At 52.9% G+C, this 23,681-nt stretch overlaps 8 protein-coding genes across 8 annotated transcripts; 3 read left to right on the top strand and 5 right to left on the bottom strand.

The window, feature by feature from the left end:
* Window positions 1–904: 904 nt before the first annotated feature.
* On the bottom strand, window positions 905–1,670 carry J4E82_003306 (uncharacterized protein; the record flags this gene model as incomplete). Its single annotated transcript, XM_051729595.1, has 3 exons — window positions 905–1,325; window positions 1,388–1,553; window positions 1,628–1,670. 3 exons carry the CDS (start codon window positions 1,668–1,670, stop codon window positions 905–907), a joined length of 630 nt encoding a protein of 209 aa, XP_051590629.1.
* Window positions 1,671–2,141: 471 nt separating this feature from the next.
* Window positions 2,142–4,444, bottom strand: GFA1 (glutamine--fructose-6-phosphate transaminase (isomerizing); the record flags this gene model as incomplete). Its single annotated transcript, XM_051729594.1, has 4 exons — window positions 2,142–3,915; window positions 3,965–4,196; window positions 4,296–4,366; window positions 4,440–4,444. 4 exons carry the CDS (start codon window positions 4,442–4,444, stop codon window positions 2,142–2,144), a joined length of 2,082 nt encoding a protein of 693 aa, XP_051590628.1.
* Window positions 4,445–6,395: 1,951 nt separating this feature from the next.
* Window positions 6,396–8,690, bottom strand: J4E82_003304 (uncharacterized protein; the record flags this gene model as incomplete). Its single annotated transcript, XM_051729593.1, has 2 exons — window positions 6,396–6,563; window positions 6,612–8,690. 2 exons carry the CDS (start codon window positions 8,688–8,690, stop codon window positions 6,396–6,398), a joined length of 2,247 nt encoding a protein of 748 aa, XP_051590627.1.
* Window positions 8,691–9,267: 577 nt separating this feature from the next.
* On the top strand, window positions 9,268–13,478 carry J4E82_003303 (uncharacterized protein; the record flags this gene model as incomplete). The annotated part of the gene is made up of 3 exons (XM_051729592.1): window positions 9,268–9,850; window positions 9,903–12,059; window positions 12,121–13,478. 3 exons carry the CDS (start codon window positions 9,268–9,270, stop codon window positions 13,476–13,478), a joined length of 4,098 nt encoding a protein of 1,365 aa, XP_051590626.1.
* Window positions 13,479–13,628: 150 nt separating this feature from the next.
* Window positions 13,629–15,197, bottom strand: J4E82_003302 (uncharacterized protein; the record flags this gene model as incomplete). The annotated part of the gene is made up of 1 exon (XM_051729591.1): window positions 13,629–15,197. The coding sequence occupies one exon, from the start codon at window positions 15,195–15,197 to the stop codon at window positions 13,629–13,631; it is 1,569 nt and encodes a 522-aa protein (XP_051590625.1).
* Window positions 15,198–15,516: 319 nt separating this feature from the next.
* Window positions 15,517–20,140, top strand: J4E82_003301 (uncharacterized protein; the record flags this gene model as incomplete). Its single annotated transcript, XM_051729590.1, has 4 exons — window positions 15,517–15,572; window positions 15,710–15,871; window positions 15,970–19,093; window positions 19,142–20,140. 4 exons carry the CDS (start codon window positions 15,517–15,519, stop codon window positions 20,138–20,140), a joined length of 4,341 nt encoding a protein of 1,446 aa, XP_051590624.1.
* Window positions 20,141–21,229: 1,089 nt separating this feature from the next.
* On the top strand, window positions 21,230–21,868 carry J4E82_003300 (uncharacterized protein; the record flags this gene model as incomplete). The annotated part of the gene is made up of 2 exons (XM_051729589.1): window positions 21,230–21,494; window positions 21,552–21,868. 2 exons carry the CDS (start codon window positions 21,230–21,232, stop codon window positions 21,866–21,868), a joined length of 582 nt encoding a protein of 193 aa, XP_051590623.1.
* Window positions 21,869–22,189: 321 nt separating this feature from the next.
* Window positions 22,190–23,293, bottom strand: J4E82_003299 (uncharacterized protein; the record flags this gene model as incomplete). The annotated part of the gene is made up of 1 exon (XM_051729588.1): window positions 22,190–23,293. The coding sequence occupies one exon, from the start codon at window positions 23,291–23,293 to the stop codon at window positions 22,190–22,192; it is 1,104 nt and encodes a 367-aa protein (XP_051590622.1).
* Between the last annotated feature and the right edge of the window lie 388 nt (window positions 23,294–23,681).

Raw genomic sequence — 23,681 nt, 5'->3', positions numbered from 1 at the left:
GCTGCGAAAGCGCACCTCAAGATCGATCGAGCTTATTACTAGCACGTATATCCTCCTTCCATCACTGTGTATGTGTGTGTGTGTCCGTAGTAGCAGGCGGGTTGGTAGTGGCGCTGCGCGTTGCTGTACTCGATGCAGCTGCAAGCCAGGAACAGGATATATGGACAACGCGCACCCACGCGGTGAGGACGTGTCGGAAAGCCCGGGGAAAGGCGGCAAAGGGAAGGAAAGAGAAAAGGAGGACAAGACGAGATGGGCGATGTCGTAGAAAGCGCCCTGCTCGCACAGATGGGGGTGGTGTTGAGTAAGGGCTGTCGTTCAGGAATCTGAGGTTCCAAGGTGAGGCACTGCGGATCCTGGCCTAGCGTCTTTTCGCGGGAAAAGGAGAGTGCTTCTCTCTCACTCATCCGCCAACCATCCCTCTGACACTCAACAATCTTCTTGCAATGCGCTCACTAAGATTGCCCAATGTGGTCGCATAATCTCCTGCATCACCTCCTGCATACAAATGCCGCCCCGAGGTTGACTCTCGCACGCGCGCACCCAGCTTGGTCCATACCGCATCCCGCATAGTCTTTCAGCCCCAGCGTCATCGCGATCGCCTTGCCTGCCACGCACCCACGCTAGCCTACTGTAGTGGTATAAAGACCGGCATGGTGCAGACACGAGTAGACAGCAGCATACGATTGAGCATACATGGACAAATAGCACAAGGAAGCAGTCATCACCTCCTTGCATGAACGCTGGTGGATTGTAGAAAGAGTGTGCGTGGTGCCCAAGCCCATAGCCCTGTGATTCGCTTTTTGAGCATAAATTCTTTCTGCGACAACTATACACGTTCCTAGACCTCATTTCAGTAATGGGCCGAATACATTTACATCCCGTGTCTTCGCAATAAGCCATCCTAGTCCACGAACTTGCCATCAACCCACCCCCGTCTCTTGACTCCCAACTCCACCGCCGCACTCCCCCAATCCTCGCCATGGTTGTGTCCGCTCTTGCCATCCTGACCACCAATGCCTGCGCGCATAAGTCCTTGCTCATCGCTCAACAACGTCAGCAGCCCGAAGATTACAGGTACGTTGTTGTCGAGTTGCAAGCGCATGAGTCCATGGCTCACAGCCTCTGAAATGTACTCAAAGTGCATCGTCTCTCCTTTGATCAGCACACCAATGGCGATTATCGCATCAAAGGGCGAGTTGGACGTCTTGGATTGTGAGGCTTGTCCGGTGAGGGCTGTGAGGTCGGAGGCCGAGCCCAGGAGGTCTGCTGCTGCGCCTACGACGCCTGTGGAAGAGGACTGGATTTGCGAGGCCGAGTATAATCTGCAGAGGTTGTTTTAGCTCTTGTATCTTCTTGCTTGGAGCTCTCGAGTGGTTAGGCGTACTGCTTAACAGCGTAGGGTAGCTCGTAGCTCCCAGGCACGCTCTGTGTGACTATGTTCTCATCCTTGACTCCGGCCTCCTTGAGCTTCCTCTTTGTTCCCTCAAGCAGCGCATCAATAATCTTGGTGTTCCAGCGTGCGTGGACGATGCCGATGCGAAGCCCAGAGCCTTTGTAGCTTGTGTCAGTCACTCTGTTGGCTGTGGTGGGGGCGGGGTTAATGGGAGCTCGCTTGCTTACATACCATCGTACGTCTTGGGGGCGCCGGGGCCTTTGATGCCTGACATGTTGCCGGTCGGTGTGTGGAAATGTGTAGTTACGATTCAGAAGGTACGATGGGAGGGTGGAGTAGGTGTGATCAAGGTAGTGCGGGTATCGTGGGTGAGTGGGCTGAAGAATGCAGGAACAAGACGCTGAGCACACCACTTTGGGAGCCGCCCCGCAACCGAAAGGCAGGGATCCCGCATCGTGCAATGGTGTCATCGGGAGCAGGGGTAAGCTATCGCGAAACACCACGCGTTGATTACAATTTCACCATGACATACTCACGACTCAAGACATAGATGATAGTTAAAGAGATTTTGTTCATTCAATCAGACTAGCTATCAGAGCGCGCAAATCGCATCGCTCCATGTTCTAGATATCGTAAAAGTTCCCGTGCCATACACATAAGCTACATCCAAGAGCTTTCGTTCGTAAATCAAACCCAGATCAGACCCAGCTTCTCTTTCCCAGAGAACGCCAAATCTATAATACATCTACTCGACAGTGACCGACTTGGCCAAGTTACGGGGCATGTCAACGTTGACACCCTCGGCAACGGCCATCCAGTAGGACATGAGTTGCAGAGGAACGACGTTGATGAGACCCTGGAGAACGTCGACGTTCTTGGGCACCTCAATCTTGTCCGTCTTGTCGGTAGGGAACTCGGGGTCGTTCTCGTTGCAGATGATGATTGGTCGTCCGCTACGGGCAATGACCTGTTGGTAGGCGTTGAGCGACTTGGCGAAGATGTCGTCACGGGTAAGGATCATGACAATAGGAAGGTTCTCGTCAACCAGAGCCAAGACACCGTGCTTGAGCTCACCGGACATGACAGCCTCGCAGTGGAGGTACGAGATTTCCTTGATCTTGAGAGCACCCTCGAGTGCGGTGGCGTGCTGGGAGCCACGACCAAGGAGCAACAGAGACTTCTGGTTCTTGAACCTCTCGCAGAGCTTCTTGATGGGCTGGTCGAGCTTGAGCACCTCCTTGAACTGGTCTGAGATCTTGGTGAGACCCTCGATGATCTCCTCCCGCCTCTTCTGCTTGGATGCACGGTCCTCGGAAAGAGAGAGCGCGAACATGACCATGCAGACGAATTGCGAGGTGTAGGCCTTGGTGGAGGCGACACCGATCTCGGGACCGGCGTTGATGTGAACACCGCAGTGGGTGAGGAGAGAGATGGAAGAACCGACAGTGTTGACGATACCAACAGTCAAAGCACCACGCTCCAAGCAGTAGCGGAGAGCACCGAGGGAGTCGGCAGTCTCACCGGATTGCGAAACGAACACGCAGGTGTCGTCACGGAAGACTGGTGCTTGACGGTCAAGGAAGTCGGAGGCCAGCTCGACGGCAATGGGGATCTCGGTAAGCTCCTCGAAGATACCACGGACAGCCATGCACGAGTGGTAGGAAGTACCACAAGCGACGAAGATGATTCTCCTGCATCGGCGGATGGTAGAGAGGTATTGGCGGAGACCACCAAGAGTGACGGTCTTGTTGACGGCATCGAGACGACCACGCATAGCGTTGACGACGGACTCTGGCTGCTCGAAAATCTCCTTCTGCATGAAGTGGTCGAAGCGGCCCTTCATGATCTCTTGGAGCTGAATCTCAAGAGTCTGGATGGTACGGACGTTGGACGAGCCGTCATCCTTGTGCAGACGGTGGATGTTCAGCGAACCCTCGTGGATGTGTGCAATGTCGTCGTCCTCAAGGTACAGAACCTTCTTGGTGTGCTCGACGATGGAGGAGGGGTCGGAGGAGAGGAAGAACTCGGTGGGCATCGGGACGCCGTCGTCGGAGAGGAAAGCGCGAGATTGCGAGCGGTGGAGGAGCGACTTGTCAGGGGGAGCAAGGAGGGTGTTGCCCTTCTTCAGAGCAACGTTGTGTGAAGCGCTCTCAGCGGGGAGAGCAGCACCCTCGTCGTTGTACTCGACGTCGACGAAGTCAACCTTCATCTTCTTCTGTGTTCGGACACCGATGACGAGGGGAGAACCCTTGCGGGCAGCAACAACCTCGTGGGGGTAGTGGACGGACTTCAGGAGAAGACCGAAAGCACCCTGGAGCTCCTTGATGACGGCCTTGACGAGCGAGGGGAAGCTCAGGTCGGGGTGCTCGCTGTAGATGTACTTTGTGAGCTTGGCAATGGCCTCGGTGTCGGTCTCAGTCTCGAACTTGAAGCCCTTGCTCTCGAGCAGGGTCTTGAGCTCCTTGTAGTTTGTGATGATTCCATTGTGGACGACGGAGAACTCCCAGTTAGGGTCGGACCTGCGGTTGTCAGTATTCAAGCCGTCGACAGATGGTGGATATGACATACCTGTGGGGATGGCAGTTGACACGCGAGGGGGGACCGTGGGTGGCCCATCGGGTGTGGGCAATACCGGCGTGGCTGTCAAAGACCTTGTTGAGGTCGAAGTTCTGCTCCTCGACGAGCTTCTTCAGCGACGCGACCTTGCCGACCTCCTTGACTGCGTAGACCTCGTTCTTCTTGTCACCGTCAATGGCAAGACCGGCCGAGTCGTAACCGCGGTACTCTAGACGTTGCAGACCTGGCGAGGAGACGTGTTAGTGATCGCCGTTCAGCCCCACCAAACCACTTCCGATTCCGTGGAACGCGCGTCTGGGGAAGGGATTGCTCGAGAGCTTACCATTGATCAGTGTGTCGAGAATGTACTTCCTGTCCTTCTCCACCAGGTAGTTGATGTAACCGAAGATACCGCTGTAAACACAGTCGTCAGCTTGAGCTCCCCGTAGCTTCGACAGCTTCCCATGGTGGGGCGGCGGGGACTTACCACATGGCGACGAAACGAAAGTTAGGGTCCTAAATATGAATGGAAGCGATTGTAAGGCAGTCGGTGTCAATTGGTGGACGGGAGAAGGTATGGGTGCGAGGGGAAGCAGACAGGTGTGTGAGCAGAGAAAGAGCGGTGGTGTGTTTGACTTATATCTTCCAGAGCCAAGCACTGAGCATGCCCCAGCGACGCCCTTCTCCACTCGACCTTGTCTAGCCTCGCCAATGCAGCGTATCGCAGTCATCTGTGACGCCGCTCTACCACCCTTGAATCTGCCTGCTTGTCGTCCCTGCGACTCGCGACTACGGCCTTTTCGTCGACACGCCCATGCATCCCACTGCCCGTCCCTCGTCGTCCCCTATTTCGTCATGTCTCTCGGAATCATCCTTGTCCATCGGCTTCCGCGATGAATGCAGCCAGTAGTCTCCGTTGCTGTTCCTGACCTGATCGCCCGCTATACATCGTTTCTCAGGGACCAAGAGGCGCAGCACCTCCAAAATAGCAACGCTAGACCCGTTCCTATACTATTTTCATGTCAAGATGCCAGAATCTTTCTCCTCTCAATGCTACAGTACGGCCACTATGCCTCTCGTGTCCTGACGGGCGCCGCCATCGCCGTACTGGAGGCGTTCAGGTGTTCTAATGATTATGCTTATGGATTTGTTTCTAATTCTGCTCTCATCATTCAATACCGCGGATTCGCTACGTCAGCGCGGGTACGGCTCCCAATTTGGAATTATCGCCGTGCGTCACTACTTGACGTCTGTAAACTCTGTTTGAGGATCTTCTGCCACAGGGTCGGCAGCAGCAGCTTGAAGAAAACCGACAAGGCAAAACAAAATATGGGATATGGGTGGAACCCAGTCGCTAGCTGCACCATCCGTCCCACTAACGGCGGAACTTTACCCGCAATGTGCTCCCCACCGTGTAATGTGTCTCAATCAGACGGTGAGAAGCAACATGCCGTCTGGCTTCGCAAGTCTGCATCTCACGCAAGAGCGGCAGCAATGCACACCTCGAAGGAGCCAGAGAAAGCTTTTGAGCTGCTGTGGCTGACGCTGTGAACGAATCACACACTGTAATCACAAACGTGTAGGATCAAGCTGAGACTTCGGGGCGTGTACACTTGCTCAACTGGAATGGCGGGGAGTGGAACAACGGTGAGCACCTTGTGGCTGCTACGCGCTTGTTCCGCTCTGGCAAAAGCTTATTCTACCTACCTGCATGTGTGAGCTCAGCTATAGGAAAGCGTGCCGACGACAACGCTTTGCCTGCGTCCGTTGGGAACGTCTGGATGCCTTAGCAGTTCGATTCTCTTGACCGCCTCCAAATTGCCATCCATCCCACAACAGACGGCATCTGAAACCCCACCACCACAAGTGGCGTATACGAGCATCAGCCGCACATGCACGCCTTGACACCAGTTATGCCGTTGCATTTGTGCCGATTCCTGATTCCGGTGTTTCCGCGCCCTGCATGTACATCTCTCGTATCCTACTCGCCAAATGTTTTGCGCGAGTATTGAATCGCCTCGTATCTGAGCCCTGGTCACCAGCTAGGTATCCGCTGCATCTTCGGAGAAATATTGACACTATTCGCCCTACGCCGTTTCAGATGCTATCCGCCGTCTTGATGCCAGACGGATGCATACAACACGATAACACAGCACATGTCATGTACTCACAACTATGTCACGCTGCAGCTGCGGTCGAAAAGCAAAGAAGAGACTAGTCTGGTTCTACATTGATACAACGGATAGACCTGAGCCTCGTCGCTTCTATTCATCCGGATATGCGCGTGTGATAGATCGCTTTCCAAGTACACCCTAAACCCCAGCCTGCGTAGCGCCACTTCTATGACGAGGTACACCCAAAGATTGATGCTTATGTACATCGCTAAAATGCTATATGGAATGCGAAACAAGAGATGAGTCAATTTGCGAGTAGGAGACATCGACTACCGACCGTCGCAGTAGCCAGGCGCTTTAGGACCACCACCGTGGATCCAGCTTTGGATAGTGAGAGTTGTTGTATACACCATGCCAACTGCACCGATAATGCAGAGTGTTACGTCCAGCACACGTGCAGTTGTTGTTCGTGCGACAGCACGGTAGTGAAGCAAAGGCTGAATTTCGTTAGCAGTGAGTTGACAAGAAGCGGGGGAGATTCTCACAGGATAGATGAAGACCAGCGGAATACAGGCAAAGCTGCCTACTAAACTGACAAACTTGTCCAGATCGCCCGCACCGGCCCAGGCAAGACAGGCGCACACCAAGACCACGAAGAAGCGGAAGAAGTTTTTCTTCCACTTGACGTACGGATTGTACTTGCCTGTCCTGCTAAACAGCTGCTGGCTAGTGATCTCGATTGCAGGGTAGATCTGCAGCGGAGTGGATAGCAAGATGGCGAGTGAGTAAATGAACTGGACACCATTGACGAATTTGTTATCCTGAGGCATGTTGAGAAGTACCACAGTCTTGGTTTTGGATCCAAACGCCGCGTAGGACAGGGCACCAGCGCTGAGGAAGATGACAGTGATGATGATCATGACACCTCCCAAGACCTTGGGGAACTTCTTTGGATCCTTCATGCCCGTCTGGATGGGGATGATAAGACCAATACCTTCGAAAGTGAAGATGGCAGTGCCAATGAAGAGAGTCCAATCCTTGGCGTTGAAATTGACGATATCGGAAATGCCGCCCTGGTCGACGATGGTGAAGAGGTCATAGTAGTACAGATATACAAGACCCATGAGAATGAAGAGATCTGCTACCAATGCGAGCTTCTGAATGTTGTTGATGTTGCGATAGAGCGACAACGGCAAGAAGATGACCATCTGCATCATAATCATGTACTTGATGTCGATGAAGGTCTTGCAGTTGGACACTGCGAGAACAAAAGCTTGCAGATTCTCAGAAACGAAGACAATATAGGCGGATGAGAAGCCTATTTGCGAGACGACAAGAGAGGAGTTGATCATGTTGCGCATCCAGTTTCCATAGAGATGGAAGCCCATGTCGCCAAATGAGTGCTCCACCACGAGGCGGGTGGAAACAAGCAAGACGAAACAGGCATAGGAGAGTCCTGCCACAGCAAGAAGGACCAGGTTCGAAAAGGCCATACCGCCGTTGAGGAAGGCTCTAGGAAGGAATAAGACACCCGTGCCAACGAAGGATTTGAGGAGCAGCATGGCTGCACCTGTAGGGCTGCCGGTGCCTGTCTTCTTCGCCTTACGCTTCCTCCGTTTTCCAGGAGTGAGCAGTGCGCTCGACTCGCCATACTCGCGGTCTTCATCCTCGCTTTGTGCACCGGAATCGAGTGCATCAGAGGAGAAGTATTCGTCTGGGCCCAGGACCTCATCGTCTTCTTCAAGAGACTCACCAGCGAAGTGGCCGTACAGAGTCAGAAACTCGAGGAAATTGCTCGTAAAGACTTGAGGCGGCTGGCGCGGCTGGCGAACTGTTCCGTATCCAGATGGGCCCGGACCAGGCGAGGGACTATCGGCCGCCCGACGCAGGTAGTTTCGTCTGAAGCCGCCTGGCTGCCGGATGGAATCAATGTCTAGTGCCTCGTCCTCAGGCTTGCGCCGAGATCCATGGAAGCTCTTGCTACGCTGCAACTTTCCCTGTTCTTCAGCTTGTTGCTGCTCACTCCATCTGTAAATCTGCCGCGTGATGTCACCTCCTTGAAGCTGCAAGCTCGAGAACTGCTCTTCGTCTTCTTCGGGCCTCATTCCGGTTGACTGGGCGTCATCCTCGCCTATGTGTCCGCGATTTGATCTGCTTGGTGAGGCATAGTGACCTACCAGATGTCGGCGCACGATCTCGGCATCTTCATAAGGTACTGGAGAGCGACCTCGGCCATCAAAGGAACCGTAATCACTAGGTGGGACACGAGGAGGCGCCTCTTGGGCGGGTGAGAGCGGGCGGATTGGAGGTGGGCCGAATCGTGGGGGTGAATTGCCCAGAGACTCTTTCAAAGCCGAAGAGAGGTTTGACTCGGATGGGCCGGGCAGCGACGATTGTGGATCTGCGCGTCCGGGCAGAGGAGTCTGTATCGACGACGAGTTGGCTGTTTGGGAAGGTGTGGGTATTTGGCGTACGGCAGGTGTACCGCTGGGTAGGGAAGGAATGGGCGAGCCCAGTCGCGCGATAGAGCCTGCGCGAACAGACTGTGACGGAGAGCTTCCTCCAGAATCTCGCGACGACGGCACCGCCTGTGGATTCGTGGATGCCGAACGCTCACCCGGCATGTTGGGCTGCGTGTGCTGTTGAGCTCTGTGATAAGAAACGCGAGCTTCGGCTATCTGCGTCTAACGTCGCGACAGGATTCTTAGGGACGAAAATAAGCTATAGGGGTTGTGTAGATGGCAGCGTCAGTAGATGCATACCGCGAGGCTTCGAGATGCTACGCGATATGTATAGCAACAAGAGGAAGACGCGCAGAAGAAGCAACGAAAGCTGGGACGGGCTGCTTCGAGGCCTGTGCCGAGAGGTTGAGGTCATTCGTCGATTCGCCGGAGAGATGTGGCGCCCCACGCGCGGGATGACCATGTCACGCCGTTTTAAGCCCTGCATCTTTCCCTGTGAAGCGAGCGCTAAGCCGCTAAAGTGAAGCATAGCAGACGAGTTCATGTTGGCGATGTGTGTGCAGCGTCATCGCTCCTCGGTACTGTTTCCTTGTCACTTCTCCCAGCTGTCCTGTCCATGTCTCGCTCTCACAAACCAACATCCACAACCAGCTGGCGCATCCCGTGTGTACGGCTATACCGGAACCGCAGTGACACCTCGTGCCAGGAACATTGAACCAGGTTTGCAGATGCCGAGACCATGACCGATGCGGATGCGAACCAGACGGCCAGGCTCACCCTGCCGAGAACACGCTCCAACTTTGCAACCCGCACAGCACGAGATGATAGTGAACGGTTGCACAGGCGCTCCTTCGTACAGCATTCACCGCCACCCGATGAGGAAACACCACTTCTGCCAGGCAGTGGACGCCAGCATCCAGATAATGCCAACATCCTGGATGGCACTGAAGAGACAGGAAACACTCGAGAGGGTATGAGCAGCTGGTTCTCAAGCTTCCTTCACACTTCGCGATCCATCTTGCGGAAGGATCACAGTAATGACAGCAAACGACATGCAGTCAGCGAAACTGCCAAACCAAGGCCTGGTGCTTTCCCCAGACCCGTTGGAGGTACCGACAAACTAGGCACCTTTGCTGGAGTCTTCGTGCCCGTGACTCTCAACGTCTTATCTATTCTAATGTTTCTACGATTTGGCTTCCTCCTTGGTCAAGCTGGCTTAATCGGTATGATGGGCATGCTGTTAGCGGCCTATGCCATCAATCTCCTGACGACATTGAGTATCTCTGCTGTTGCTACAAACGGCACAGTTAGAGGGGGTGGCGGTAAGTTCAACTCTGGACACTTTCTTTTTGTCTGAACTAACACAGGATGCAGCATATTATCTCATTTCCAGAAGCTTGGGACCTGAGTTCGGTGGATCGATAGGTATCGTCTACTATCTTGGCTCAGTATTTAATACCTCCCTAAACGCTGTTGGTCTCATCGACTGTCTCATCGAAAACTTCGGCAGCCACGGAGGTGACATGGCAGAATGGCTCCCCCAAAGCTATTGGTGGCAGTTCCTTTGGGCCACCTTAGTTCTAGCAGTTTGCACACTGATCTGTCTTGCTGGAAGCGGACTCTTTGCCCGTTGCAGCAATGGTCTGCTCCTTGTTCTGCTAGTTGCAACGATCAGCATCCCTCTTTCAGCTGTTGTTAGGCCTCCTTTCACAAATCCGAAGGAGGAAATTGTGTTCACAGGCCTCAGCATGGACACTTTCCGTCAAAACTTGCTACCACACTTCACGCGAGGCGCCGCTGGAAGTGTTGGTCATCACCGCGAAAATTTCCAAGATCTTTTTGGTATTCTTTTCCCAGCCACAGGAGGCATTCTTGCCGGCGCAAGCATGAGTGGGGATCTCAAACATCCAAGCAAAGCCATTCCAAAGGGGACACTATATGGTATAGGTCTAACCTTCATCCTGTACACACTCGTCATATTTGCGATGGCGGCATCGATAGCACGCGAAACCTTCTACAACAACACAAATGTCATCCAGCTGACCAACATCTCCGGCGCGGTCGTACTTGCTGGCGAGATGGCAACATCACTGTTCTCGGTGCTCATGGGTGTTATTGGCTCCGCCAAACTTCTCCAGGCTCTTGCTCGCGACCATTTGATCCCGGGACTTTCTCTCTTTGGTCAGGGAACAAAGAAATCGGACGAGCCGATCTACGCCATCATCATCACTTTCATCATTGCCCAAATCACAATGTTTGCCGATATCAACCAAATCGCTTCGTTCATTACAATGACGTATCTCATGACGTTTCTAGTCACCAACTTGGCCTGTTTCTTACTCAAGATCGGATCTGCTCCGAACTTCCGGCCCTCATTTCACTATTTCAATTGGCCCACAGCTTTGATTGGGACTGTCGCATGCGGAGCGACCATGTTCTTCGTCGACGGCTTCTATGCATCTGGCTGTGTAGCTCTGCTTATGATCATCTTCCTGCTGATTCACTATACCACACCTCCTAAGCCATGGGGTGATGTCAGTCAAGGTCTCATCTATCACCAGGTGCGAAAATACCTGCTGCGCCTACGCCAAGAGCATGTCAAGTTCTGGAGACCCCAGATCCTGCTTCTTGTCAATGACCCGCGGCGACAGTACAAGCTGATTCAATTTTGCAATTCGTTGAAAAAGGGAGGCCTTTTTGTCCTCGGGCATGTCATTGTCTCTAACGACTTTGGTGAAGCTGTGCCAGAGGCTAGACGACAGCAACAATCTTGGACGAAATACATAGACTTTTCCAGGATCAAAGCGTTTGTAAACATCGCTATATCTCCTTCTGTAGAGTGGGGCGCTCGCAATCTCGTACTCGGTGCAGGACTGGGTGGAATGCGACCAAACATAGTTGTCATGGGCTTCTACAATTTACCTGAGCTGAGGCAAGCGCAGCCTTCAATTGGCATACCTTCGCCGCAGCCATCACGCCCGTCTAGCAAGGCTGCAAATCATCCTGTCTCCCGAAAAGCGATTCAAGCAGCAGCCAGGCGACGCGTCACAGGAAATACTCACAGTATGCTTCCTACAGACGCCATGAAGCCGGAGAGTGCAGTTGCCATACGCAGCTACGTGACCGTAATCGAAGATCTGATTCTGCGGTTGCAGGCAAACGTCGCTATAGGCAAGGGTTTTCAAGAACTCGAAGTGCCACCTGCAAAGCCGACCGCAAAACAAAAAGCATTCAGTTTCATGGGTCTCAGCGATATCGAGATCGAGGATCCCTCAAAGAAGTACATTGATCTGTGGCCGATACAGATGTCAGCTGAGATCGCTACCGCTGGCGACGAACCAGTTCGCAAAAATGTGCTGACAACTAATTTCGACACGTACACGCTGATTCTCCAGCTCGGATGTATCTTACATACGGTGCCTTCTTGGAAACGCATGTACAAGTTGAGAGTCTGCGTCTTTGTTGAGTATGAAACGGATGTAGAAGAAGAGCGCGATCGCGTCACGACACTGCTACGTAACCTGCGCATTGGTAAGTCTTCCTATACGAATTGCATTTGAGACATGTACTGACTTTCTACACTCGAATTTAGAGGCTGAAGTACATGTCTTCTGGTTATCATCTGGTGACTTGAGCATGTACGAAGTCATTATCAACGGAAGAGACGATGGTGAACTTGACCAGACTGGTCGTGATATCGACTATTCGCTGGAAGACGAGCGCTGGTGGCAAGACATCAAACGTCTGCGTCAACCCGAAAGCATGAGCGCTAGTCAGGAATTAGCACAGACTGTTGACATCCTTGAAGCTGTCACCAACTGGCCTATCGCCTCATTTCAACATGGCAGGCAAGAGACAAATCCAAAGCGCTTCTCAGCACTACGGAAGATGCTACGTAAGGCCAAAAGTAGGACGTCGGTCAGCAATCTTGGCGATGGGACGAGAATCAAAATACAAAGCCAAAGAATACCTGTCGAGCTACTGGATGATAGCGATAGCGACACTCAGCCATCTTCAGCCGGCAGAGGGGAGGATGATGCCGATGACGAAGCAATGGCGTCAGATAGTGAGGCTGTCGTCAGCGGCAGCAACTTTGACGAATACGATCTGGATGCATCGAGTGATGAGAGCGATCACAACGGGCAGAGGATGTCTCCAAGAAGACGAAAGACGGCACCAAGTAGCTCTTTCTTCACCAGGCAGCTAGATCTTCGCAAAACCATGTGGAAGAGCTCGCGCAAAGACAGTAATTCGCAAAAAGATGATAGGCCAACCACACATTCTGTAACACCACTCAGGCCGCATCCAGACGCCGCCGCCTCTGATACGGCCGTGTTGCGTGCTAGAAAGCAATCCAAATCTCAGAGTATAGCCAGTTCATCCTCGCAACGCTCTGCGAAATCCTTTGTCAAACCATCTCCGATACGCCGGCAATCTCTACCAAAATTCACGTCAAACCCGACTCCCCGGACGGCGATCTCCTCAGAAGAAACAACTGGCCCGTCAATAACATTTGTCGACACGCCCAAGCCCAGCACAGCTGACAAACAAGACCCCATCATGACCTCCGGCGAACCCACCCAGCTCGCTGCAGACAACACGCCAGCCACATCTAGTCCCCACTCGGCCGCTGCGTCATCATCAAACCTTGGGCCCACTGACACCGGTACCGCTTCCCCAGCATCTGGTTTCCCCGCCCAACAAGCTATTCCTCTTTCCTTCAACGACCTGCCTTGTCGCGCTCAACATCTTATCTTGAACGAGCTCATACGCCAGCATTCCGAGGATACGGCTGTAGTGTTTACGACGCTACCCAGTCCAATGGAGGGCACGTGCGAGAGTGAGGCTGAGAGTGTCAAGTATATTAGTGACCTGGAGGTGTTATGTCAGGGGTTGCCACCTGTGCTGTTAGTACATAGTAACAGTATGACTGTTACTATGAACCTGTAGAAAGGAGGGAGGTATATGGATGGTGGATGGTGGATTGAAGGACAAGATGGAACATGAATATGAAAGTTTACCGCATTACTCAGATTGATACGATATGATCAAGTCGCAAGAACAGGGTGGTATCATTAATGCTACAACTGCAACTGTGTTCTACTCGCTATCATCTTCACTACTCGACGCACTTCCATCCTTCTCGATGACCTCCTCCTCCTCCTCTGCATCAGGCTTGCCAGTCATGGAGAAAGCCTTCAAGCATGTGATTCTGGTGCCTGTGGAATACGACCCAAGCAGTTTGCCAACCTGAACTGCAGTGAAGCCCTTTGCCTTGCCCGCATCGTCACTCTTCAGTTCATCCGTACTCAAGAACCAAAAGCGCACTGTGCCGTCGCTGCTACCAGTGACGATAAGGAAGCTTGTTTGCGAGAGAGATACGATTTCGAAGTCCTTGACACGATTCGTCATGCCTGCAGCTGGGCCACCAATTTGAGCGACTAATCTGGCAGCTGGCACATCGTCCTTGTTCTTTTCTGATGTTTCGGTTGGTATTGTGGTGGCTGTATCGTAGAGAAGTACGCGGCCATCTTCTGTGGACACTAGTAGCGTGGCCTGATGCGACTCCGACGGCAAGTAGTGCATTTGATGGATTTTTGTCCTCGGGGTTGGTGCAATCTTTGCTTTTGGCTTGGATTCAATGTTGAAAACAACGATACCGCGTTCAAAGCCCACTGCAAATTCTTCGCCTTCCTTATCCCAGATTACCCTCCTGCCCTCGCCGGACGCAAAGCGCCCTTCGCCTACTGCGGCCAGGATGTTGCGGTCAAAGTTTAACACGCCGGCTTTCTTTCCCGTTACGAGGTTCCAGAGCCGCATACACTTTTCGCCCTTGCCTACGCTGAGCATAAGCTTCATGCTGGGGTGCACGGCGAAATCATTGATTCCAGAAGGCACTTCGCCGGGTCCGGCTGTGTCTCCGCTTGGTCGGCCCTGAGGTTTCGGTATCGGTGCTTTGATGGTTGAAAGTGCGGTCCAATCGCGCGTTCTTGTGATAGCGATTGTGCTGTCTTCTGCGGAGCTTAGAAGCTTTGCCCTCGTGGGGAAGTAGAGGGCTGTGATATTTGATGAATGATGAAGTAATGAGCCGAGTTCCTTGTTCTTGGGGTTCTCGGTGATGGAGCCGCCATGTAGAGAAGGCAGCTTTGGTCTGAGCTTGGAGGCGACAGGTGGTGCTGTTGAGATGGAATACAGGTTGATGCGCTCGTCAGTGCTGCCTGTGGCCAGTGTGATTTTAGATGTCTCATTTGAAAGAGGAGACAGAGCAAGGCAGCGGATGGAAGACGCATGGGCGTTGAAAAGGAATGTGTCGGTAAAATCCACTTTTGACCTGTCTGCCTCAGGTGTCGATGCATCGTCTTGTCCAGTGAAGAGACTGCTGGGAAGAGCAGCTGCGAATCCATGTAGAACCCTCTCGTAGGAGCCAGTTATGACTTGGACAGTCGTGACATCGGGAACGGCATCTTCGACTTCTGTTGTGGAATCGATTTGAAGTTTGCTCATACTCACGTCCATCTTCCCGTTGGCTGCAGCTTCCTTGCTCTTGCGGATCGCATTTTCCTTGGTTGCCGGCTGCTTTGGGGTTGAGGCAACTGCTTCCTTTGTGCTTTTCAGCGCCTTTGCCTTTGCGGCGCTCTCGGCGGCTTCTCTCTTCCTCTTTGGTGGCATTCTGACGATTGGCTGTTGTTTTATTCAGTTGTCGCGTCTTTGGAGATCCAGAAGTTTTTGATGCAGACGGCAGGACTAGGCCGGGTGGAGCTAGTCCCCAATGTTGGCCCAATGAACCCAGACTAGGCAGGGCTTATCACGGCCATCCCTGTATGCGGCGTGCGCAGCCCTTCCCTCACGTTCTCGCAAGTCCCGCCCATCAGTTCAGCATATCGCAAAACACATTTCCATCAACGAACGCGTCCAACATCCCCCATAATTCATCACAACGGCGGCACTCGTGGATAACGGATGTCGGCCACCGTTCGTCGGTCTTCATATGTCCCTCGACAGTTTACGGGAAACCTTACGCCAGGAGAAGACAAATGAAGCCGCGTAAGTCAAAGTCGACGACTATCCATCGCGTTTGCAGTTTGATCGATCAGTTCGACTAAATGCAGCCATGCGACACGGAAAAATCGCTCGTTTTGTTTTGTTGACGCGTTGTGGTGGTGCTAATGATATGTCCCCAGACTCACATCCGCAACATTGGAGCGCCATCTCCGGGCACTCTGGAAGGTCACGGGCTGCTGCAATGCCGCTCTGAACGGCCACCAGCCAAGGGCAGACGACTTCGTCTATGGCGAACCTGACGAGGACGAACGTCGTTTTCTTGACGAAAATGACATCTCACAGTAAGATACACCGCGCCCAGACACTGCAGACATATCCACTCCCAGTGTTGGTGTTGTTGTCGTCGTCGTTCGTTCCACTAACACGGTCGCGTCTACAGAGGTCGACGCTTCAACGATGCAACACTGCCCTTCCCAGTGGCCGTTACTGACCATCAGCCACCACTCCCTGCCACCCTGCCATTCCAGAACGCAACCAAGTCCTTCATCAAGTCGTCACCATCCCCAGTTGTCGGCACCCCAAGCCTCGAGGATCAACTTCGCGTCGCCTCTGCTTCGCCGTCTGTTGCGACGCAAACCTTACCGTCCGTCGAACCATCACTGCAAAGTGATACCATTCATGTCACCCCTAGCGTCAAGGATGCCTCGCGTGCTGCATCCCCTACGGTGGAAGACGAGGTAGCTAACCAGACTCCGTTTGAAGCAGCCCCTGCAGTTCAGGCTGTAGGAAGCCAGGATGACCTCCCCGCCGACACATCTACGGTTGACCCTAGTGCTATTGCATCGCCAACTACTGAAGACACGAACGCTGCTGCGATGGAAGACACGACGGATGTCAAACCAAAGCCATCAAAGGTCGTGCATCTACCACCAAAAGAGGTTCAAGAGGCTAGGCTGCAGGAGACGGAACAGAAGTTGGACAAGGCTGCAGAGAAAGAGCGAAGAGAAGAGGAACGACTTACCATTCCACCTACGAACGCGTCCGTCGATGTTTCCTCCCCATCGTCAACCGTCGGGCCTTACTCTCAAGCGACACCACATGCGCAACACCATTCGCCTGATACTAGTCCTGACTCCGAGACTTACAGAGAGCGCAACAATGTACCATTGCCAAACGACGATGTCCTTGACCCCGCCGCGCAGCAAGTAAAGGATGACCACGAGCGTGCCTTACAGAAGCGAATGAAGGAGGCGAGGGAAAACGCCCGAGCAAGAGAAGAAGACTCCCCTACACCCGATATCGAGAAACAGATCGAGGACGAACAGGCAATACGTTTAGCTCGCGACGGGAAGAGTCGCCTAAGCGAGTCACAGCCTGCCGGAGATGCACATTCCTTGACGGAGGGTGTGGATGATGCTCCACCTGGGACAAAAACAGAAGGGGATGATGCTGTTGGGATAAAGACTGGTCATGATGTTGCGGTTGACTCGTTACCAACGCCAACCACAGTTGCTGCGGAGCCTCCAACCATGGATCGCGATAACGCCGACCAAGCCATTAACCAACAACGTACATCTCCTACTGCCGACCACCCAACCCCCCCTGCTGATACTGATATCGAAATGCGCGACGTACCCTCCCTGGATGCACAGTCCACGACCTCACCGCAACCTTCAATGCCCAATCCCGAGCGAATGACCACCCGTGTTGCTTCTGGCGCAATCCGACAGAAGTCTGTCTCTGAGATCATCGCCGAGAAGGCGGCTCCCAAGACCATGCTAACTCCTCGCTCAAGCAACCTCTCGGCATCTACTAGTCCTCCACGACCGCGAACTGCTCGTCGGAAATCTCAAGAGATCTCGACCGTCGTATTCGCTAAGAAGACACCGACCAAGGCATCGAAAGCTCTGCAATCCTACAATGAAGACTATGCTTCGCTTCAAGGTGCTTCGGAAGACTCTAGTCGAGATTATCTGGAAGGCCTCTTCAAGTATCAGGCTCACCACCCACCTAGGTCCGTGCCTTTGCAGGAACTTGTGGCATCTGCAAGGAAGACAGTATCGACCGCTGGCACGCTTGCTATGATTCGGGAGCACCAAGACTACAAGATCCTGAAGAGAGTGTACCAGTTGCAAAATGCTAACCGCTGGTCTTTACGGCAACTCCAAAAGGCAGTCGAACCCGAGCGTCCATTTACCCATCAGGATCAAGTACTCCTTGAAATGAAATGGATGCAGACGGACTTCAAAGAGGAGAGGAAATGGAAAAAGGCTCTCGCTGCTACCTTTGCAGAATGGTGTGCCGAGTACGTAAGCAGTACGTCTGAAGAGCAAGCAGCATTACGGGTCAACACCTATATTCCGAAGGGTGCCAGACGTGTAAGCAGCGATGAGGATATGAACGACGCTCCCACGCCAGATCTCGTCCATTCTAGCACGCATGAGACCGAAAGTGAGTCATACGGTGATGAGGACGATGTCCTTACTCCCGTTAATGCCACACCTCCTATAGGTCTGTTCTCTCTTGGATTCAACGACGTCGTCATGAAGATCGATCGCACACCAGCCAGTGATACCATGTTCCGAGAACTGCCTCTTTACGACCCGATGTTCGAAGGCTCTAGCGACACCAGCCCCTTCTCTCTATCGGAGCCACCAATCCTCCCCGTGTCCAAGTTCGTTACAGGAAAGCTCGTCTCTCAGATACGAGGTCCGCCTAAGAAGCGTAGCAGGTACGACTACGACTCCGAAGATGAGCCGTCTTCGCCACCTAGTCGATCTGGTACGTCTGCCGAGCATTCAATGCCATCCACACCTGGTCGTCGATTATTCTGTCGCAACGACTTGCCACCAGAGATGACCAATGTTGCCCTATTCAACGCCGAAAACAAGCATGTCCGCGACCGACTACAAGCAGCCCATCAATTCAGACCACCTACAGAATTCAACATGCCCACGATCGCCTTCTTCGAGAATCGCACGCCTTCTCAGTGGTTATGGGAAGAGGACCAAAAGCTACGGGCGTTGGTGAAAGAGTATACCTTCAACTGGTCTCTTGTTTCACAGCAACTGTCGTTACCTTCGATGTTTGTATCTGGGTCAGGTCGACGAACGCCATGGGAATGCTTCGAGCGCTGGGTACAATTGGAAGGTCTTCCCGCCGAGATGTCCAAAACACAGTACTTCCGGACCTACCAGAGCCGACTGGAGCAGGCCAACAAGACTGTATTTGCCCAGTTTCAAGCTCAACAGCAACAGCAGCAGCAACAAGGCCAGACTCCAGGTCAACCGCGTAGAAGACCTACAACCACGCCGATACGGGTGGAGAGAAGGAGAGAAAACCGTCATCTCGCCATTATTGATGGTATGCGCAAACTGGCTAGGAAACGCGAGTCTGCTGCCCACAAGCAAGCGGAATCTCAGAAGGCTGCTGCGCTTCGGAAAGCCCATGAGCCTGCGCCACCCAAGAACAATGTCCACACGCCGCAAGAATTCAGCCGTCTCAAGTGGGAACGCGAAGAGAAGCTCAAGCAGAGGCACATTGCGCAGGAGATGATGGCAAGGGTAAGTGATGGACAATTGAACCATTCGTTCATTTCTGACTTGAGACAGCAACAAATGGTGGCACGGCAGCAGGCCCAACTACAGGCGCAACCAGGAATGGCAAATGGTGTCAATCAGATGCAGCGTAACGGGACACCTGGAGGCACCAACAACGTTCCTCCACAAATGGCTAATCCGCCTTTACAACAGGGACAGAACGGCTCCGCGATGGGAGCGCGACCGCACCAGTCTCAACAGGGAATGCAAGCCAACTTCGCTAACGGAAATATGTCTGGCATGGCGATGGGCACACCGGGCGTTCCCCAAGCACAGATGCAGGGCAACATGCAGAACCCTCAGCGCATGGGCCCACCAGATCAGATGCGCATGGCTATGCAAAGGGGCCAATTTAACGCCACCCAACAACATCAGTTCCAGCTGCAACAGCAACAGATCAACATGGCTAGCAACCTTACACAGGGCATGGGCATGAACGGTATCCCTAACGCAAACATGATGGCACCCGTTCCCAACCAGAACGGCGGCGCCATGAACGGAAACATGAACAATTCCATGAAAGGGATGTCAAATGCTGCTGGATCTCCACGAATGAACCAGGGCAACGGAAACATGCAAACTCCTTCAAGACCGCTATCCAGCGGGCACATGCCTCAGCTACTGGCATTCCAGAACCAGTTAAAGGTACAGCATCCGGAATGGACCCCAGAACAGGTTACCAAACAGGCCTCCGACCACCTCACCCGTTACCTGGCTAAGCAACGTACGCAGGCAATGAGCGCAGCAGCTGGATCCCCAGGCATATCTCCGTCTCCACAGATACAGAACAATCAATATTTCCAACAGAACGGGGGCATGGCCAACGCTCCTCAAACAAACGCGGTACAGAATTATCAGGCCCAACTGGTCCAACAACAACGGCTGATGGCAAGACAACAGGGCGGTAGTCCTGGACTAAACGCGCGACCGCCTAGTCGGAGCGCCACGCCTCAGAATCCACAGATGCAACAAAGTCCGGGTATGCAGCAAGCGCAGATCAACCGGTCTTAGGAATTCTGATCGGCAGAAAGGGAGCCTCCGTGAGGCTCTGACACTGTTGCCTTGTATATAATTTTAATGTTCCTCCTTTAGCGGTATCCTTCTAGCGTGGGAGAAATCTGGCTTTTTTGCAATGCGGTGGGCGCACCCCATGAGGAAGCATGGTGTTTGTGGCGTTGAACGGCGCTCTCACAGTCGCTCTGGGAAGTGGTTGGTACGACGGGAAAAAACTCTTTGTGTCGCCTCTTGTGAGCGACACCCGTCCACGTCTTGGTGATGGACTTCTACACTAGCTATAGCTTTCTGAATATCATGCAACTCGAGCATAACATCGAGATACAAACACCACACCTTTGGAGCGCATCCTCATCTCATGTTATCGTCGTGACTTGTGTACCGTATAGGTAAGTCGAAGTACTGAAGAACCAAATTTTTCTTGCTAGATTTAGGACCGGATGCAACAATTTCAAAACCAAGTTGGTAGAGAACGATATTTCATTCAATCGACGCGCTTGACACAAGGTGCTGTGGGCGCGGACCCTACGGTGACTAAGCCACGCGAGGCTTTCGAATGTGGAAGGCGGTGGGTGAAGGCACAAAGAACGTCGCGCGCGCGGAAGTCCACCCTCACCTCCGCAACGCCTTCCCCAGCGGCTACCACACGCCATCACAACCACTCCAGACTCCCTCGGCCTCGATCGGACTGCGCTAATCGTTGCTTCTCTTGCTATTTGATTCTGATCACTTCCTTCTACAACCGCCGCGCATCTTCCTCACTTGCGACCGCAGCAGGTGTTCTCATATACGCAGGCAAGAGTAGATAGGCATCCAGAAAAGAAAGAGCAGGCATCATGAACGCGCCAGACAGGTATGTCCTGTCTTTCATAACTCACGTTCTATTTGCAAGGTGTTCTCTGTACGCGCAGTCCACAGTCCACAATGCCAGGCCACCGCGATCTCGATTGCGTACCCAAACGGTTTGTTCTGTCCTTTCATCACAAGCGGGTGAAAACAACAAGATGGTACACACTTGCATGAGCGCATGGCACTGGCACCTGATCACAAAGACCCGCTGCACCATATATATGCGCCCTCAAAAGTATGCGATACCGTGAGAGTCACTACTCTAGCCCGAAAGCCTCACAAGGAACGAACGGGATATACCTCATGATGAGTCGAAACCCAACGTCTTCCTTCTCACCAAAGATCGGACAACTCATCGAGCAAAACCCAAATTGTGGACTGCGCGACAGCTCAAAAAACAACCGCCATGTATCGCACAAAGCTGACCACGATGATGAATGTAGATTCGAGCTCTTCCTGCTAGACGAAGGTCAGCAAAAGGTTGAGGAGAAAGCAGAGACCCGTAAGTATAATACAACATCTCCCCACATCCGCCCCTCACAAGACTAACGCGCACCAGGCGTCCCGAACACCGCCGTCTTCACCTTCAACAAAGAAGACCACACCCTCGGCAACCTCCTCTCGCAGCGTCTCCTCAAGAACCCCGCCGTCATGTTCGCCGCGTACAAAGTCCCCCACCCACTCTTCGCTACCTTTGAACTCCGCGTCCAGACCGATGGCACCATTACACCCAAGGAAGCTGTTATGGCTACTTGTAAACTGGTTATCCAGGACTTGTCCAAATTGAACGAAAGCTTCCAGACTGAGTGGCTGGGCAAGAGGATTGTGTCCGAGGGTGAGGCGGAGAGGCAGCAGAGGGAGCAGAACAACTTCTAGAGCGTCCTTGGTTAGCTCCTACACCGCAGGGCTGAACGGAGTTTTTATGGGAATTGTGTTGTTGCATGTGTTAGGCGTCTGTTCCTTGAGACAAAGGACAAAATATGGCCTGTAATCACACTTGACGGGCTGGCGTTCACGGTTAATTGATATGACGATGTAAAAGAGTTCAACTTCGTCTCTTACATACCCGATAGAGCTGAGAAGGATTGAAATAATGTAAAACACGTGGCAGGATTTGTTGGCAACCAACGAACAATATCAAACTGCTCTCTGATAGTCAAGTCTTTCAACAATATCCATGGTACACATACATCAAAGCTAATCTAGTTCGTCATCCAGCTCTGACCAGCGTCCAAGTAGTGGCTTAGTAGAGAGCGCAACATCGTCCTTCGGCGCGACGCTGTTCTCATCACTAGCAGGCATGCTACTCGAAGCTTCTGAGACACCATTTGGCGCACCTTCGTCCTCGCCGCTGGCTGCCTTACTGTCCGAAGCTTCTCCTGTGTTCTTCGATATCCCTTCGTCTTCACTCATTGCAGCACTGTTGGCCCCGCTAACCTTCTCCTTCTGCTCCTCTTCCTCTTCAGCTTCCTCCCAATTTTCCGCAACCTCCTCAACAGGCTCTTTTTGTTTCTTCTTCTTGCTGCTCAAGCTCAGGACCGCAAAGCCACCCTTGTTACCGAATCCTGTAGTCTTCTGGATCTGGCGAAGCGGAACACCCTTTGAGGCTGCGACTTGACTCCAACCCGAGCCAGGACCTACGTCAGATTCCTTACGGAGGATATTGAGCGAAGAATCGAGACGTGCGAGCTGAACGTTTTTGCCGATACCTTGCGTCGTGATAGCTTGAGTTAGCGGTGCCTGGATCGACTCGAGCATTTTCTGCATGTCATGTTCTGGGATGCTCAGACGAGCTGCTAGAGGTGGTTTCAATGCTACTGCTTCGCTAGGGAGGAAAGTAACCTCTAGTTCGCATCTGAAGGATGTTGTAGCAAGTACGCTCTTGATGATGGGGTTGAGCTCTTCAATGGTGAGTGCAAAGCGAGGGTTCAGGATAATGAACGCGTTGTAGGGATCTCCGTTAGTGTTACTGGGCTTAGGACGCAAGGGAGCGGCCGAAGTCGTTACTGGCGCTGGCGTAGGGGCAAGACGCTGTTGGATTTGACGACTTCTGGCGCAGTCTGCGAGTGTCCGCATAGGCGCCATGACGAACTTTGGAGTCTTGAAGATGGCAACATGTCGATGCGGCTCCGGATCCATGCTCTCGGAGTCCATGCCGAAATCCTCAGCAAGGTAGTGAATAAACTTGCGCAGGTTACGGGGCATTGGTTTGAAGCGAAGACGCTTCTGATCCGGGTCGGCAGCAAACAGTCTAAGTTGCTTCTCCTGTGTAACAGCCCAAGTGGCGTTCTGCTGGTACATGTTTAGTGTGGCATCTGAATATGGGATATGATCGTTTTGGTGCTCCGGATCAACGTTGAGCGCAAGTGCCAGAACGCGATTACGCTCCAATCGTGCACATTCTTCGTCGCACTTGAGCACCTTTTTCAGATTACCGTCGCCGTTACGCGAAGCATTGCACTTGGCTTCTTGCTTGATTCTCTGGCATTCGCAGGTAACGAAGATCTTGTGTGGGCATGGCTTCTCTTCTTTGCACGGTTGAGGGAAATGGCAGGGTGCCAGGCACGGGTGGCCACAAACACTGAGCTCTTTGCCACATGCTTGAGTGCAGGGGTCTTCACATTCTCCAGGCCGGTGGCATTGCTTCTGGCATTTGTGTGTCCCACATTTGAGCGTACGTCCGCAGACC

This window comes from Alternaria postmessia (genome assembly GCF_024291825.1).
Source record: "Alternaria postmessia strain BMP 2775 chromosome Unknown scaffold_14, whole genome shotgun sequence".
Taxonomy (NCBI): Eukaryota; Fungi; Ascomycota; class Dothideomycetes; order Pleosporales; family Pleosporaceae; genus Alternaria; species Alternaria postmessia.
The sequence above is the reverse complement of the archived record's forward strand: the minus strand, read 5'-3'. Positions and strand labels throughout refer to the sequence as shown.